Raw genomic sequence first — 18867 nt, 5'->3', positions numbered from 1 at the left:
TGACACGAAGCCAAATGCCAAGGCTGACATTCCTGAAAGACAGGATGCCAACCAGAAGCACCTGTACAAGCTCAAGAAGTGGGCCCATGGAAATGTCATGAGGATTAACAAGACCAAGTTCAAGGTGCTGCACCTGGGTCAGGACAACCCCAGTATCAGCACAGGCTGGGCATGAACAGGTCAAGAGCAGCCCTGTGAGCAGGACTGGGGTTGCTGTGGGTGAGAGGCTGGACACGACCCAGCCATGGGCACTCCCAGCCCAGAGAGCCAAACGTGTCCTGGGCTGCATCCAAAGCAGCGTGGGCAGCAGGGGAGGGAGGGGATTCTGCCCCTCTGCTCTGCTCTGGTGAGAGAGATCCCACCTGGAACCCTGCACCCAGCTCTGGGGTGCCAGCACAGGAAGGTCATGGACCTGCTGGAGTGAGTCCAGAGGAGGGACACCAAGATGATCAGAGGGATGGAGCATCCCTCCTATAAGGAAAGGCAGAGAGAATTGGGATTGTCCAGCCTGGAGAACAGAAGGCACCTAATTGTAGCCTCGCAGTACCAGAGGGGAGCTTACAAGAGAGCTGGAGAGGGACTTCTTAAAGTTCCTCTCTAGGGACTTTAGGAATAAATAAAGGTGTGTATTGGCAGAAGGAGGAAATTGTTTCAAACTGAAAGAGAGAGTAGGTTTTGATTGGATATTATGAAAAAATTATATTCTGTGATGGTAATGAGGCACTGGAAAAAGTCACCCAGAAATGCTGGGAATGCCCCAGCCCAGGATGTGTTCATGTTGGATGTGTTCAGGCTGGATGGGACTTAGAGCAAATTGGTCTAATGAAAGGTATCCCTGCATATGGCAGAAGAGTTTAGATTCCTTCCAACCCAAACCAACCCTTTGATTCTATGATAGGATTAATTTCTCCTGTCTATTCAGGTCCCTGTAGATGGCAGTATAATGACTGTTCCTTCAGCTTGATGTCATGTGTGAACTTGACTTCCCTGGAACTTGACAATACTGCTATCTGTCACCTTCTCATGATCTTGACAAACATGCTCAATGCCCAGGGCCCAGGAGAGACCCCTCTAATACTCCTCCCATTATGGGCCTCCAAGCAAAGTTCAAGTATGACCCATTAACCCCTTCCTGCTGAGCTCAACCATCCAACCAGTTTTGTACCCATCTAGTTGTCCACCCATGTGGAGCCATAAAGTTCCACTTTGGATACAACAATATAGTTGGAGACAAGTCATAAACCTTGCTGAAGTCAAGGTTACACTAGTGTCCTCTCCTACAAAGATCTACACATTTGTCGTGGAAAGCAATCAAATAGGTTGGGCACCACTGACCATTGTCAAAATCCAATACTGGCTGTTCCTCTGTCTTCTTCCCCATGAGCCTAGAACTGTGTTCCAAGAAGTCTTATGCTATGATTTTTAAGAAGATTAAGGCAAGGCTGAGTTTGTGGAAGATAGGACCTGTCAATCATGGGCTTTGGCTGATTCAATGCCTTCAGCAGGTACACATCTTCAAATACAGGGGTTTCCCCACTGCTTCCCTCTTCTCTATCCTCCTGTGTGTCTGGGGCTTCATAAAGCTCTGTAGTAGCTTAGATATGTTTTCTAAATCATGTTTGTAGAAGCAATTAGAAGTATTTCAAAGCTTATGTATGCAACTCTTTCTACCACCATAAAACGTCATATTATGCTTTCTTTGGACTCTTAATTATTTCTACTGCTTCCCCTTGAGAAGGTCAAGTCCTTCTGATTGTAATTACTTTCCTATTCACAGCAGGGAAAGGATACACAAAGTAAGAGTAGTAGAAACTAGCAGATGCTAACAAATTTTAGAATATAACTCTTGGTCTACAAGACAAGGATTTATTACTCAAGAGGTTTATTACACCAGCTTATTAAACCCCTCACCAAAATACAGATAAATCAGAGCCAAGAACAAAATTTTAACTACCCTTTGTTGTCTCTCATTGCTTGATGGAGGTACTTGGCTGTTGTTTTGAACAGTTCAGTGGAGATTCTCAATACAAAGCTGAGATCAAGGCAAGCTGAGATGCAGACAGCATACATCTATATGCACAAAATCCAAAGTGATAGCCTCCTTCCTTGTCCCAACCTACTCTATCTATAAAAGGTTACCCTACTATTAAGTCAAAGAAACAGGCATTCCAGAGACTAGCATAATAGAAACATCCAGGTGTGTAAACACTTTCCAAACTAGCAACAAGAAGGTTAAGTGAACAGAGGACAAAAAAGCCCTGTTATGGAGGTGAGAGACTTTGGAAGAAGACCTTTTGTCATGAAGTCAGAGATGTTGAGCGTAGAAGGCAAAACCTATGGCAAATAATTTTCTGCTAATGCATCATCACAAATCTTCTTGAGGTGGAGCTTTGTGTGCTCTAAAATGGTATGACGACAGGTTAGCAAAACCTTCCATATTAATGTCATGGCAAGAAACTGGAGGTCTTACGTCTGAGTCCAGAGAAAGGCAACAAAGATGGCAAAGGGGCTGGAGAAGAAGTTCAGCCGGAGAAAAGTAGTCTCAGGGGTGACATTATCAATCTCTACAAGACCCTGAGAGGAGCTTGTGGCCAGGTGGGGATCAGCCTCTTCCCCGAACCAGCTAGAGACAGCAGAGAGAACCCATTCTCTGGGTGCGCCAGGGGAGGTTTAGGAGTAGAGACAGCAGAGAGAACCGATTCTACAGCTGAGCCAGGGGAGGTTTAGGAGGGACGCCGGGCACAGCGCGCGGTCGGAGGCCGGGCCGGCGGCGCAGGGAGGCGGCGGAGCCGGACCGGCCCCGCAGCGGAAGGCCGGGCCGGGCCGGGCGGGGAGGCGGCGCTGCGGGCGCGGCCGGCAGGGGGCAGCGCGCACCGCCCGCCGGCGCCGCCCCCGCCCGCCCGCGCCCGCCCCCGCCGCCGCCCCGGGGCGGAAGCGCGGGCGGGCGAGCGGCGGCCGGCGCGGCGCGGCGCGGGGCGGGCGGCCGGCCGGCGGGAATGGCGGATGCGGCGCGCTCGCTGCGCGGCGGCGGCGGCGGCAGCCCGGCCTCCAGCCCGGTGCTGGGCGGGCGGGGCCGCGCCGCGGCGGGCGGCAGCAGCCCGCCGGGCCACGCGTTCCGCAGGGTGACCCTGACCAAGCCCACCTTCTGCCACTACTGCACCGACTTCATCTGGGGGCTGGCCGGCTACCAGTGCGAGGGTAAGGGGCTGCCGGGGCGGTGGCGGGCGCGGGGGACCTGCAGGGGACGCGTCCGGAGCGAGGTGGGGGGGAGTAAAAATTGCCTAAACCCACTGCTGATAAAAAACTCTGTTCGTAATTAGTATCAACAAACTGTAGTACTAACATCTAATTTTAAAATTCTAGTGCAGAACCATAATACTAAAGCGCAGTACTGAAATACAGTAATAAAAATAATGCATTCCATCACAAAAAGAATTGTCTAACGGTAGTAATCAAAATTCTAGTTATAGTTTAATAATAACAGTCTAAATTGCAAAAACCAGTCTGAAAGCTACAGTAGTGCTGAAAAAATTGTACTCCTATTTTAAATTATAAGACTAAATTCTAGTAATATTAATTTCTAACAAAAATAACGTAAAATTAGAGATGTGTCATTGCTCACTCCTGTGTGGTAACACTGGTGTGTGCTGTGATCCAGCAGTGCCCTAGCCTGTCCTGGGGTCGACACACCAAGCACCCCAGCAGCTCACAGTGGATCGATCTCAGGTGCACCCTTACTTGCTGGAATGCCTGATCCCATGGAGAATCCGAGACCTCTTTGGAGTTTGAGCCTTTTAAACCTTGGCTGACACCAGAAATGGGAGAAAGAATTGCTACGTTTCCTTGCTGAACTACGCGGCAGCTGAGGTTCTTGGAACAGATAAAAATTATAACTTGTTCTGATGCGGCATAATCCAGTGGTGTCATAGCAAAAATAATGGATCTCGGTGTCCCTCTTTAAAGGAAAACAAACACACCACTACCAACAACAAAAAACCCAAACAAAACAGCATAAAACATTATGTCTTCATGAGCATATGCAGTCCAGCTGGCTTGGGATGCAGATCCCTGACTCCAAAGAGTCAGGTTGTACAAGAGCCTCATTGTTTGGGTGGATGTCAAACAAGGCTGTAGGTGTAGGACAAGTAGCCTGCAGTTCTTGAAATTACTCCTGCCTTTGTCATTGTTAGGGGTAAAGAGAGTGCTGGATTAAGTTGGGTGGAAGTCATGTTCATCATGTTCCTGTGTGATGCAAAGCAAGTATTGTAAGGATGGTTTTATATTTGTTTAAAAGTTTTCTGAGAGAAATGTTGTTCTGTATAGTGTAAGGTCATTGCTTATCCTAATAAGCAAAAAAGCCCCAAGCTCACATGATAACTTCTTTCATTGTGAAAGTGCACAAAGCCAGTCTTCTGTGGTCTCTTCTAACACTGACTTAAAAAATGGCAAATCTTTTGAGTCATGAAACTGGGCATTCAGGTGCCAGTTTGTCATTTAAAGATCTGAGTAGTTTTGGTAATGCTCATATATAATGCTAGGAAAAAGTGAAAGGAACAGAATGTCCTGAATATCTCACATTTTTTTTATCTACTCACATATAACATACTTAAAGGTAGTATATTCCTGAAAGTTACATTTACTATTTTTTCCTAGTTTTTCACTGCAGTTCTGGAACTGGTGTTCTGGAACTGTTCTTCCCCTTTGGCTTTTCCAGCAGAATTCTGGATAAGCATCCTTAGTACCGCTGTCTAATGACCATGTGCTGATGGGGCACTTCCAAGCTGCATGGTTAAAATATCTCTTTTAAAACTACTCTGAAAACTCCACCCCAAACAAGTCACCTCTGTGAGCGGTAATACAAGAGAGGGGATATGTTTTTGTTAGCTCTAACATTCTGTGCTCAGAGTGCATAGGAAAACCCTGTAATGGCACCTGGCACATCAGTGTCTCCACTTGGTGAAGAATCAGAACTGGAGTTTTTTTGTTTGCTTGGCGTTTTTTTGTTTGTTTTTTTGTCCTTTCATCTGTTTTCAACCAGCAATACTTAGAGTCATGTTTGTCTTTCAACAATTTGCTGCTAAACAACAAATCTCAAAACCACCTGATGGATCATTTGCTTATGTGTCTGCTGTTGTCAAGTTCTAAGTTATTTAATGAATGCTAAGATGATTTCTTAAACAGTATTTTAAGTAAATTCCTTTTAATAGTTACCTCCTTGTCACATTTACCTTGACTAATGCAGTTTGATCATTGCACCTTAGAAATTGATAGAAGGAGTGCCATGCTGTTAAAACATAAAAGTAACCCACCCAGCTATTAGAGAAGGTGATGTTTGCTCTAGACTTGAAAAAACATAGTAGATAATTGCTACCTCCTTTTTCTTCTCTGCAGAGAGTCTAGGTTTGCAGGTGTAATTGCAGCTGTCCTTGAACTCAGTTTGGTGAACCACCTACAGGCTTCAACATGAAGCCATCGAGGGGCCTTTTTCTAAGTGGATTTGCAGTGGTTGCTCTTCCAGATCTGTAGGTTCAGCTGTTCAGTCTCCTGATGCTGCTTGTGTAGACATTCCCTGAAGCTGGTTATTACCAAAACAGAAAACTTCTAATCTTTGAAGGGCATCTTTGCTCATGGTGTGACTCCTCCAGTTATTGAAAGGAAAGGGAAAAAAAAGAAGAAACAATCCAGAAAAGCCCACTTCTTATGTGTCATTATTTTGAGTAGCTGTATGGCCTAAATCACCTGGACTTGTATTTTAATTGTGATTGAACTTTAGACTCTTGGAGAACAGCATAGTCTGTGTGTGAATGACAAGTTTGTGGAGTTTTTCTGTAAACTTATCAGCTACTCAGTAGACTGGCATGTGCCCATGTGGATTACATAGCTGTGTAGCAAAAGTACAAGAAAATTGAATGTATTCTGAAAACATTCTCATAGTGGAGGCCTAGATGGTTTTCTCTGGGAATTCCAAAAAGTACATGGAAGAGATGCTCCGATGCTCTCCATAAAAGGCACAGTGTCCTGCATCTTTTTTGATTGTTTAAAAGTAAGATGCTGTTTCTTACTCCACTGAAGGGAGGGGTGGTGGAGGAGCCAGACCATTGTCACCAGCGCTTTGTATGGAGTTGAAGGTACTCCAGGGGAGAATTGCAGCTCTCTTGCTTAGATTGGCAATATATTTTTACAAGTGAATTTTATAGGGAATGCAGTATTCTTCCTATGAGGAATAGGTGTCCAGTTGGGACTGAAGATGTTACTGTATTAAGCTTCTGTGCACATATTTATGTAATATCAGTCAACCAGGCTTGCATCTGTGGTTTATTCACGTGTCCTCCCCACCCTGAAAATCCGTTTTCTGTAAACCTTTTGTAAAGAACTGTTTTTCTTACCACTTTGCTGTTTGTACCTGTGACTTCCTTTGATAATGTGTGTGTGACAGAATAAGTGAAGCTTGAGTTGTAGCATGGAAAACTGCTCTCTTATATTGCTCTTGCTTTCCTAAGTATGGTCATTTCAAGGTTTGAGTGGGCTTAAATTTCCTCAGGCTTGCCGAAGAAGAGGCAGTGTGAATTACTGAGGTCTTGTGCATGTATGTATGCATCTTAAAAATACTAGATATATGAAGTCTATATAAGAAGTGTAAAGACAGCTCTTACTGGTAGTTCACAGAAACACCAATTCATACACTAAAAGGGAGCTAGCAGATATTTTGTACTGGAGTTTGGGAATAGTTTCAGCCACCAATAAATGCATTTCTTTTCACGGTGCTTTTATTTTACATAAAACAGTTCAAGGAAAAAAAAATGAGTTGGAGGAATTCTGGATCTGTACATTTTGGGGGTTACAAATATTTCCAGTTCCATAAAACTTTATAATGTAAAGTCAGTTTGGTTTATTTTGGCCAAGGATAAAATGTAGGTGATTTAAGTAATAAGCAAATTTGATTCAAAATTTACAATTGTTTAACCATTTTAGGTTGTTTATATCTATGTATTCCATGAGAATATTTATGTGAAGCTGCAGTCATGGACTTCTTGATATGTATTTGAGCAGATAGGGCACCTTTCTTGATATGAAGGTTCTAAGCCAAATAATATTTTGGGGAAACAACACCTTTATTTTCTGTTTTTGTTTTCAGGGGAGGAGTTGAGATTTTGGTGGGGAGGGGAAGGGATGAGTTATATTATTTTTTTAGGGTTCTAAGCAGACCATCCAAACTTATTCCAAGTTGTATAAAGCTTTATTTCTCTTAATCAGATTTTAATATTGGCTGACAACACCAGCTTTTCCAGAATAAAATGTAAACAGTGGATCTGAGTTATATTTATGCCATGAATCTCAGATTTGGCAAGACAGCCAGAAAGCTCTGTGATTTATATGGGCATGTCCCAGATAAGGACAATCCATGTTGTTCCTTGTTGATTTAGGAGAGCCTGGAGATGTTCAGACAACATTTGCAGCAGTCCTTAGATGTATATTATGGACAAATTTTGTATGTAGTCTATTAGATTTAAAGGCTGTTCTAAGAAAATAGAGTCAGATAGGGAAGGTGTGTTAAAGCTGGGAGTATGTTGAGATATGGAAGTAGTAGCAGGGAAAAAGGGGACAAGGGGCAGTCTCCTTGGACTCTCATCCTTTCTAGTCAGTGGTTGAGACAGGCATGTGAAACATCCTTGACCCTACAGTTTTCATTCAGATCTGTTTTGAAGGAAGTAAGTGATATATGAGATTGCTCCCAAGAGTCTTAATGCTTGCAGTTCAAAAAGAACATATTCTTCCTTCTTGTGATGGGCTTCCCTTGCTTTGGTGTATTACCACAATACAATTTTGCTTCTATCCTCCAATCAGTTTGTGTTTTCAAGACGTTGCTGCATTTATTCTTCAGTGGTTTTCTTGCTGGTGGTGGGACTTTTCTGTGCAACAACAAGGTGTTTGGTGCTGAGATATTTGAGTGAATGTGACTTTATTGCATTTAAAACTTAGATAAAGCAAAGACAGCCAAAAAAGGAAAAAAAAACCAAAAAAACCAAACCCACACACACCCCCAAAACATTCCACAAAATAAAACCTTACACAGAAACTTGGCTCAGTTCAGCTGATATACATGTTGAGAAAAATGTTTGGAGCATTGACTGACACATTAAAAAATGCAATTTACTGGTCTGTATTTGAAGGAAAATCCATTTTATACTGAAGATAATTCATTCTTTTCTTTTCCCTGCCTCCTTCTGACAGTGCCTCAGAGGAAAATATCCTGTCACCATCAGTGATGCAGAGAAAAGGACAGGGTGCTTTGTGAGAATGTACACAGCTTTTGTAGCTGGAAGCTATAGTTTGTGTTGATAGCATTAGCTCAGATTTCAGTCCAGAAAACTCAATTAGGTAGTAAATAACTTAATGCAGAAAGTGCTAGAGCCTGTAATACAATACCAAGTGTTGCACAGCACTTTCATATATCATCTGTGTTACTGCCTCAGTCTGACTCGTTGAGCAGTGACAAAAGCACTGAGGAAGGTGCTCATCAACCTGTCGTGGTGTGAAGTGGCTGCAGTTGGTGCTCTGCAGGTTCTCTTTCTAGATGATAATTTATCACATATACCTTAGACATTATATGTTCAGGTGTTTTCTCAGCTGTCTTGGAGAGTAGTACCTTGGGCTCCTTTTAATCTTGCACACAATTTTTCAGTCGTCTTCTGGTAAGTTTCCCACAGACCATAGTTCTTGCAGTCCTGTGCTAAGGGTCTAAAAATTGCTGTGCAGCAGGGACACTGCTATGTTCAATGGACATTAATTACCAAGTTGTAATTGTAACTCAAGTTGGGGCCTCCTACATTTACTTCCAGGGGAAATGGCGTGCAATGTGCTTACTTTTCATTCTCCTGTGTTCAGTTACTAACAAATGTTTCTGTTGATTCCACCCACCAGCACCACTCATACCCGGAATTAAAAATACAAGGATAATAAGTTTTGCCTTTTTTTTTTTTTTTTTTTTTTCCCTTTTGGTGGGTTCTCTCTGGAGGTGGTGCCTTTGCTGGTCTGTTCTCTGTGGTCTGTTTTTTGATTATATGCTGTTTCTAACTTGTCCATAATATTGCTTTGCTTCTTAGAATCCATAGAAAGCTGGTTCTCTTCCTGATTTCGGGGCACCCTTCTCAGTTGGCAGCTCTGAATTTTCATTGAACCCCACTGTACCTGGATGACCTTTACTTTTTGGTTGTGTCACTTGTTTCTTCCAGAGGTGTTTCTAACTCTGAATTTCATTAGCTCAAACTGACATCCTTCTGGGCTACTTGTTGCTCAATCAGATCCATCCCGAGCTGGCTCTTGAATGTACCTTTGGTGAAACTGCTTTTGCAACACTTACAGAAAACAGGTGACTAAGTTACTTGAATATGTTTAATTTGACTCATCTCCAGTGGGGAAAGAGTAAATTGTATGTATAGTATATACCTTTTTCTAAATGATTGAACAATACATGCTGATCAGCTCCTGTTCTTTTTGCATTTCCCCCCCTCCAGCCTTTTTATTTAATGGTAACTTTCAGTCTGGGGAAGCCTATTAGGAAACACTCCCAAGCAGAGAGTGAAACCCTAACCTGTGTATATCACAATGTGATAAGGAACATGTTGGAAGCACACTTCTTTTTTTTTTCTAAGTGTACTACCACAGTATTCTTCCTTATTGTTGCCTACTGTTGTCTCATTTGTGGAAGTTTGTTATTCAGTAGAGTACAGTCAACCCCTCATTTCACTTCCTGTTCTTATTTAAGTATTTTTATTTGCTTGCCTCTAGAAAAATGGAGGTGGGGCTATATGTATATTCATACATATATATTCACATATATTTTTATGAATTTGTTGTTTTCTTTCCTCTTTAAGATTGAATATCAGTGGTACAAGCTTACTTGGAAATATGTTTAGGATTAGTAATGTGATATGCTGGTAACACTCACCTGCTTGGCTTCTTTTTAAATACTAGTTGTGTGATGTAATTGTCATGGCACTTACTATTGTAAAAATAGTATTGTTTAAGATCTAGAACAACTAGCAGAATAAACAATGCTGTATTTGATCACAATTTAATCCATGCCTGAAGATTTTCCATACACAATATTCCTAGAGACATTCTGAATATTTAGGTAAACAGATTTTCTTGTAATAGATTATTGAGTTATTAAACAATTTGAACTTCAGGGGTTAAAATAGGAACATTGTGTTGTTCTGAAGGGTAGTATTAGGTTATGGCGGCTAGGAAATATGACATCTAATTTGAGTTTAAGAATGCATAGAAAAAAATCTCAGCCCCTCATTGCTTTTCTTTCTGTTTGGCAGCTTGTGTCACTTTTTGGTGTCTTGGTTTGTCATGCTATAATTCAGGAAATGAGTCTTTCCTTTCTGTGCAGTACTTTCTCTGCAGAATGTGAAAATAATAATTGCTACACCTTGTTAATTAGTAAATGTAAGAAATAATCCACTAACCAGTTTCTTAAGTGGTTCAAGCAAAAAAACTTTCTCAAGTGCTGAAACCATTATGTGGTTAGGATCTTTGCCTGGAATAATCATAAATACAAGAAAATTTGTAAGATTCCCCTAAGCATGAAGATGGCATGTGGGAAGGCTCTGAACATAAAGTGAAAAAATGGATTGAATTTGAGACTGTGAATGCTCTATTTCAGAATAAAAAAGGCTTTTTGTGAGATTATTTTCTTCAGAATCTAGTTGGGATGGCAGAGTATAAATCATCACACATACATATTTGCATGGGAAATTGATTAGGACTAGCAATCCTGGAATCTATCTGCTATGAAAAGAATCCTTTAGAATTAAAACAAATATGTGGGCTGAGCAACAACCTAGAAGAAAACTGTTTTTTCACATTCAACCTCTTCTCATAACAGTACTGATACAGAGTACTGGAAAAGCTGATTTTAAAAATTTCAAGACACTTTTGCAAGTTGTTGCCCAGATTTTTTTGTGTGGATGCTGTTGGATGTCCCAGTGGCCTAGTACAGTGCTGGAGCAGTTGCGCCTGGCAGGTGTGCATGTGAGCTGTGAGCAGACTGTCTGCCCTCACTGCTGACAGTTGTCTGTGGCAGTAAATAGCAGCCCTTCCAAAAAGGAGTCACAATCCCTTTGTCCTAGGAGGGGTTGAAAATGGTTTTCAATTGCAATTATGTTTGATCCTCCAACTCTCTGTCCAGATGCTGGGCAGACTTAATTCTGTAAATTTCTTTTAATTTCTGAGTGAGAAACTGAACACGTGATCCAAGATGAGGAGGGGTGAAAGAAGAGATATAACCTTAAACAATAAGAACTTAAAAGATTCCTGTTTCAATATCTGTGCAGAAATCAAGTACAGACTTACATGCTCATATTTTGTCTTGTGAAGAAGTTAACTAACAGCAGCTGGGACTTTTAGGCCTTGGTTGCCAAATCCTTTTTTAAAAAATGGGCTAAAGTAGAAGGTAAAATTACTATCATGTTTAAAATACTCTTCAAAACAGCCAAATATCATTGTGTCCATTTTGGTTTTGACCTCTGTTGTTTTGTTCCTATTATATTTCTTTCCAGAATAGTTCATGCTTGGCAAATGCATAAAGATTTCTTGATTTTATTGTATTTTTGGTTCAAGCACTTTTTCTTCAGATGAACCAAATAGATTATTTAAAAGTAAATCCATAAGATAATGGAGATATATTACATTTTTTTGGTTTTGTTTTCTCACTTTTGCTTTTGCTCAGTGTAACTTTTTTCTTAAAAATGCTGTCTTGGGAAACTTTAAGAACCTTTCAATGTGTGTTGATAATTCATGTGTATAAATTAATAGCTGATTATGCTACATAGTAAATTAAAATCAACTGCTACAAGAACTTACTCTGTCTGATCAATTGAGAAGACCACACCAAACAACATTAAAATGAAGTTAATGCATGCGCCTTAATATAATTTGGTCTCTCTTTGGGAACGATTTATGGCTTTTCAGGGAGAGATTTTGAGTTTTAGTGTTTATGAACAGAATTATTTTGGAAGTTCTGGTATATTCACCAGTGTAGAATTTGTAGAATTTGTACACTGCAGTACAAATAGAATTTGTACTGCAGGCTTCTGATGTCCATATAAACACTCGTTTTCTATGAATTTTGTATGATCTTAGATATATGAAAGAGACTGTTGCTTTAAATCAGGAGAAATATGGCTCTCAATCTCATCAGTGACTCAAGCCTAAGTACTGGAACTAAAATCCTCACACTTTCTTAAAAAGAATCTCTCTAAAATACTTGCAGAATAAAATGAATAATTAGGATTAAAAAAAAAAGTCACAGAGATCAGCACTTTCAGTTTGCCTTTTGGAAATAGTGCCTTATGAGTGTTTTGTTTACCCAATTCACCACTGTGTGAATCATTTGCCTTTAGTTTCCTGACCATGTCAATAGCTTTGTAGTAACCACGCTGGACAAAATACTGAATGTACTTACCCAGCTGGCACTGGATTATGTTTCTTTGCTTTCTGCATTCTTCTAGGTCTGAGTATTCTTCACTCAAATCCTATAATTTTATACATTTCTGAGTGTGATGCAACTTGGAAATGAAGCCCTATAGGAAGGACGAGTAAAGGTTGCCATGGCAGCTCTGGGGTGTCTTGGTTTTTTCCTTGTTTTGTGTTGCTAGGAAGTATTGTGGGTTTATGTAGATTAACTGTGGGACCTATGTTTTAAATGTATCCAACTTTCCTTGAAAAATTGTAACTGTGCTGTGGAGGTTTGTGGGTGCTACTGCAAACTAAGCTTAGCAGTGATTTTTCTTCTGGTATCTTCAGGACTTTTTAATTAAATTTTTATGCTCTGTGTTTACTTTTTAAGAGGCAGAAGAGGGATTGCAGACCTCAGTTATATCACTGAGTGGAAAAGACTTGGCAGTGAATTGCTGCCTGGCTCTTCTTGGTCCAGTCAAAATTTTATATGTGTTTTGGAGGGAACTCATTGCTTCCCCCACTGCTAAGAGCACAGAGCTAACTCGCTGAGTCCCTGTCTGCATGGGATATATGTGGGGTTTACTATGTGTGTCACTGGTGGTATGCCCTATAGGTGCAGAACTGGTGTGCATTGCCCTTTGTTCTGTAGCCTGTAATGTTGAGAATGTCTCCAAGTCTTTGGATACTGTGAGAGTGTCCAGGCAACTGTGTCCATATCACATTTTTCTGCCAAAATTCTATCACAATTTATGGAGTCCTACTGTGCATTAAGTTCAGCTAAGATCCACCCTGTTTATTTAAGTGTAACTCAAATTCTTTTTCGAAGTTGGAAATATGCTACTGTTATTTCCCTTTTATGTGTATGGACGCATTTCTGCATAGGTATGTCTAATGTAGCAGAAGTGTTAACAGGACTGTTTTTTCATAGGAGATGTCTGTGTTGTTATTGGGGAGGATGGCACTGACATGGCAGTATGTGGATTTATTTGTACTGTACTGGCTAACGAGTGATGGTGGTGCAGGAGGCCACGTGTGTGAGGGCTGGAACCTTGCAATGTTTATTCAGGCTGCCTAGGCATGAAGTCATCGTCTAAGAGCAAGGTGCTGCAACTGGCTAGGGGCAATCCCAGACATAAGACTAGGAGAAGAAGTCATTTGATAATAGCCTTGTGGTGAAGGACTTGAAGTGGTCATGGATGAAAAGCTGGACTTGAGCTGGCAATACCAGAACCAAGCACATCCTGGGCTTCATCCAAAGCAGTGTGGCCAGCAGGTCAAGGTAGGTGATTCTGTTCCTTTACTCTGCCCTTGTCCGACTCCACCTGGAACACTGCATCCAGTTTGGCATCCTCAGCACAAGAAAGACATAGACCTCTTAAAGTGTGTCCAGAGGAGGGTCATGAAGATAACTGGAAGGATGGAGTACCTCTGCAATAAAGACAGACTGAGAGCTGGGGTTGTTCAGCCTGGAGAAGAGAAGGCTTTCAGTAGCTTAAGAAGAGGTTATAAAAAGGAGGAAGGGGGACTTTTTATATGGCTAGATAGTGACAGGAAAAGAGACAATGATTTTAAACTGAACTAGAGCATCTTTAGATTAGATGTTAGGAAGAATTTCTTTGCCCAGAGACTCTGTGAATGCCTCATTCCTGAAGATGTTCGAGGCCAGGCTGAATGGTATGCTGAGCAACCTGGTGTGATGAATGGCAGGATGAATTGAAACTACATGATCTTCAAGGTCCCTTTCAGCACTAACGATTCTATGATGAAGTTTTTGTTGTGAGGATGTTTGCAGTAAATGTCAAATTGTTTCAGTGTATTTTCCTTTAAATTGAGGGCTGGATCAGTCTTCCTTGTAATTTTTGTTGTGCTGTTCTGAATGCTGTAAGCTATAGCTCTTTGTTTTGACTAGTAGCTGTAAGTCAGCTGGACAGTGCTGATAAACAATAGACAAAGTTTCTCTTTGTAAGGCATCACCCTGAAAAAAGTGACTTGGTGAAGCTGCTGCAGACAACAGCTGCAGGGAGGTAAGCGCTTATGACACTGGTGTGCATGCCCTGCAGTAGGTGGTTCTGTGGTCCAGCTGGATCTTCCTTGTTCTTCTGGTTTTAACCATTTCATGTTCCTCTGCCCCTTCTGTCCAATTTAGTTTACACATGCTGCCAAGCTGGCCCGTCTCTGCTCCAGCCACTGGGGTTTAGTTGATTGCATGGGCAGTCTGCAGCAAAAGACATAAGAGGCACCAGCTTAAGACAGAGCCAGGAGAAATTTCTGATTGCTGCATGGTTTTCAAGAGTCTTTTAATGGTATCTAGTACTTGATTTTCTTATTACCATGGCATCTTGCCATGAGTTGTCAGATATTGGAGGACCTTCTTTGTAGGTTGTTAGGATCTATAGCCTTTTGCTGCATGTGCAGGGAATGTGATCTGAGGTTTTTCTGTCAGCCTTCAAACTGGCTTGACCCTTTCTAGCTGTGTAAAGGCTGCCGTCTGGAAAACCTGGGAAAAAGCCACAACTGTGTTACATGGTCTTGCATCTGGCTTGTGTGGGCAACCTTCATCCTTTTGCCTGTACAAAAGAGCTGCTCAAATGCTCACTTGTTTGCCCTCAGACAGATTTCTGTGGTTCAGAGACAATTTCTTTTTGGACTCCTGTCTTCAGCATCCCCAAAGACTGCTGATAGCCCGTATGATTGGGAGCCTGCTGGGAGAAGAGTCATAGGCAATGGTCTATTGCTGATACATTGTTGGTGGCAAAATCTGTGTTCCTCCAGGCTCCCTGTGCAACATCACATTGTTAGTGGGAGGCCTCTTCCTCTGAAAGGTCTCTTTTTTTGGAATTGTCAGGAGATGAATTGCTGAACTTTCCCCTGACGTAGCCCTCTTGGAGATTTTTTGTTTACCATCATTGGGCCAGCCCCTTGTCCCACAGCAGAGTCCTATCTTTGGCTTAATCTTCAAGAAAAGAGAAGGTGTTAGTGCTTTCTAGGTGTGAATGCAAGTGTGAGACTAGTCATCTTACATCTATTTGAAGAAGAAAACATTCTTAATATTGGGGACCTGTTCACTCCCACACAGTAACATTCTCAACTAAGTCAGGTTGCTCAAAGCCCTCTTCAACCTGACCTTTAATGTTCCCAGAGATGAGGCATCTACCAGCTCTTTGGACAGCCTGTGCCAGTGTGTCAGCATCCCATCATACCAAATTTATTCCTTTCACCCAGTTCAAATCTACCCTCTTCTAGTTTAAAAGTATTACCTCCTCTATTGCAATGGGTCCTGCTGTCTTTCTTATATGCCCCATTTAAGTATTAAAAAGTGGCACTAAGAGTCTCCCTGGAGCCTTTACTTTCCAGAGTGAACAATCTCAAGTTTCTCAGCCTCTCATGAGAGAGGTGCTCCAGCCATCTGATATTTTCTTTGGCCCTTCTTTAAGACCCAGTCAAATGTATCCATTCTTTGCTGTGCTCAGGATCTCACAGCTGGATGCAGTGTTCCAGGCAGGGTCTCATGAGAGAAGAGTGAAAGTTAAGAATCACCTCCTTTCTCGTTTTTTTATCCACCAGCATTCCCAAGTGCTTCTCAGCAGTGCTACTCTCTTTCTGTTCTCATTTCAGCCTATATTCAGTTTGCCATAATGTACAGAGTGGAAAGAGAGTAGACTGCAGCATCTTAAGTGGAATGGATAGACCCCTGTTCTGTGTATAGCCATAGCTGGTAGGGTGTCTAGATTTTCTGATGGCTGTGGGCTTAGAAAAGCATCTTGGCCGAATGGAGATGGCTGCTTTTGCTACTGTGATATAACTTCTCTGTGCAGTTTTCTCCTTGAAATGAGAAGCCTTGGTGGGACTGAACACACAGTGTAGGTGCCTTTGTCTCCAGCTGTTGGTACTCTGGCTTTTCCTGCTTAGCAGTATCTAAGAAGCTTGCTCTGAGGTTTCAGGAGGTGGGAGAATGGAGAGAGTTCTGCTTTGGCAGGTGAGTTAATTAGTTAGTACTCGTTTTACTACCAGGAGGATAGAGAAGCAAGATACCATTTTGAAGGTTTCAGGGATGAGAGAGTGAGAAGTGCTTATTTAGCACAGGTGCTTTGTGAGGCTACTACAATTCAAGCAAATCTACTGTAACCAAATGATTGATAGTTCAAGTATATCACCAAACTTATCTGTTTTCTTAATAAGTAGCTTGTCTTATTTTCACTTGTCTTGTTACTTCATTATTTTCTACCAGCATATTTGAAATACAAATTAATAGGAATTCAGATGTACTGCCTTGAAATTATAGAGGTCAGATGCTACAAAACCATTTCTTTGGAGTATCTGTACCTATAAAGAGAAGGTGTTCACATGCAGATAATTCTGGGAATATAAAGTGCAAGGCAATTTACATTGTGTGGAGGCAAACTGCATTTTTATCAGACAGGGTATATACTGGTATGTCCATTTAAAGCAGAAACACATATGACTGGTTAGTTGACAAGACCAGAGAATCCTGGAAAGAGAAGAGAGCTGTCAAATACAAGCGATCTATAAGGATATTCAGTAGGTATCTGGAAAACCTTAACAAGGTTTTAATTTCTTTTGGATTTTCTGAAGAAGGGTATTTACATTGTGGTGTCATTGAACTATAAGACAAGCAAAAGCCTGAAGTTTCTTACCACAGTGAGAAAGGAGGGTCTTTTTAATGCTTGATTTCCTAAAGAGTTCAGAGATTTTTCCATTCCTCTCTTACCATTGTTTGAAATGTCTTGGGAAGACCAAAGCTTCTGTGACAGCTTTCCTGGTGTCATTTAGCAAGCATTGCACAACAGAATTCTAAGCTTAAACTAGGCTGTGTTTTTGTTTGAGAGAGCACGCTAATACTGCATACAGGTCTTTGCATGTTTCTGAATTGGGAAATAAACTGGTGAAGTCCATGTACTGCATCCAGCATTCCTTTCAGTGAATATTCACAGTATTCAGACTGGCCTGTGGTCACAGTTGTAAATGAAAAGCTAAATGCGTCTATGTTGACAAGCTGCTGCAATGGAAAAGTAGCTCAAAGCTGTGTAAGAAATTCAAAAGTTGAGTCCCACAAACTTACAGTAAAATGAAAGTGTTGCCTTTAAGTTACTCCTGAAAATAGTGGCTCCCCCACCAGCTTGAATGATCCTGTATGGATAAGCAGTCTGGTGTTTTTGATATAGTTTAAGAACACTGTAATAGATTTTCTCCAATCTGTGACTAATTAGCCCTTGGGCATTTTCTGAAAGCTATTGTCTTTTAACTGTCAATGGATCTCTTCTGTGAATGCAAAGGCAGTCCTGCTGGACAAAATAACCCTGCTTGCACACCAAGGACATTTCAGAAGGGAATGATAAAGCCCCTGAAAGAGAGAGGCAGATTAAACCTGTCTTTTTGCTTCTGTTGTGTCAGGCACATGGCTATGGAAGAGCAGGCAGAGCAAAGAAATAACCTACTTAGTTTTGACCAAAATAAAACTTTGTTTTGAAAGAGTTAGATTGACTTAGGCTGAATTGTCTTGGTGCTGATATGCCCTTTAAGTCCCACTGATTCATTGTTTGGAAAGTAGAGACTGTTGTTGTTGTCTTGCATAACAACTTTGAAGCTTCGGTTTACTCCCTGGCTTCACTAGATTTCTTGTTTGTTTTCCTTCTGTCTTTTAAGCATGCTGCAGTAGCTGTGCCTCCTGCAGTGGCCATCTTTGCCTTTGTGTGCATGGGGCACTTTTATTAACCAATTGGGGCAAACTGAATCCTCCATGTTAAGCACTTCTCTACCCATCTTCCTTCCCAGAGCACTTGTCGACAGTTCCTTTGCATAAGCCAGTGCTGCAATTTTGTGACTATGGATCCTGGCAGAACCAAGGTGGAAGTTATGGCATCTCTGTAAATCATGGCAAACAAATTGGGAGTTTTGGAAGCTCTTCCAGGTTCTGGAGTAAAGCAGTTTGGTTTGCTGACCCACCAGAAAGCAGAGAGCTCTACCATGTTTCAGGGCAACCCTGGGGGTGTTGGCTGGACTGAAAAAGTATTTACATTTCCTTCCTGAATAAGAGGAACAGTAAAAGAACATCTTGTTTTCTCATGTTCTAAAAGTGATTGACAGTGCTCTTAAAAAAAGCTGTTTTTTCAGTTGCTGAGGACTATCTTGTTTTGTTTGAGGTTTTGTTTTTTCACTGAGGGGAGGGGTGAGAATAACTACATAAAAGGCTGTAGTGTACGCAAATTCAAATGCTTCCTCTTAATCTGGATTGTTGAATGCCTTATATATATGGTGGCATATGGAACAAAGATTTGTAATAATTGCATCTGTTAAAGAGAAATATTTATATTGCTAGAAGTACTGATGGCTGGCTGTTCGAAGCACTAAGCTTTATGGAAATTCTGGTAATGTTTTACC

At 41.4% G+C, this 18867-nt stretch overlaps 1 protein-coding gene across 7 annotated transcripts in view; it reads left to right on the top strand.

Moving 5' to 3' along the window:
• The first annotated feature begins 2963 nt into the window (after positions 1 to 2963).
• DGKQ (diacylglycerol kinase theta) overlaps positions 2964 to 18867 on the top strand; it is an 82597-nt gene continuing 66693 nt past the window's right edge. For 4 of the 7 annotated variants that reach the window (XR_014951212.1, XM_031507460.3, XM_077790071.2 and 1 more), the window contains exon 1: positions 2964 to 3198. Coding sequence is in view for 3 of the 7 variants with exons in the window: in XM_031507460.3 (XP_031363320.2) it covers positions 2997 to 3198 (202 nt within the window). In the remaining 4 variants the exon portion in view is untranslated. Of the gene's footprint in view, positions 3199 to 3658; positions 18855 to 18867 lie in introns of those variants that run through there. The other 3 variants (XM_085566476.1, XM_085566475.1, XM_085566478.1) reach the window with 3 other exon arrangements.

This window comes from Lonchura striata, chromosome Z (genome assembly GCF_050655825.1).
Source record: "Lonchura striata isolate lonStrDom1 chromosome Z, ASM5065582v1, whole genome shotgun sequence".
NCBI classification, from domain to species: domain Eukaryota; kingdom Metazoa; phylum Chordata; class Aves; order Passeriformes; family Estrildidae; genus Lonchura; species Lonchura striata.
This window is presented reverse-complemented; position numbering and strand designations above follow the sequence as displayed.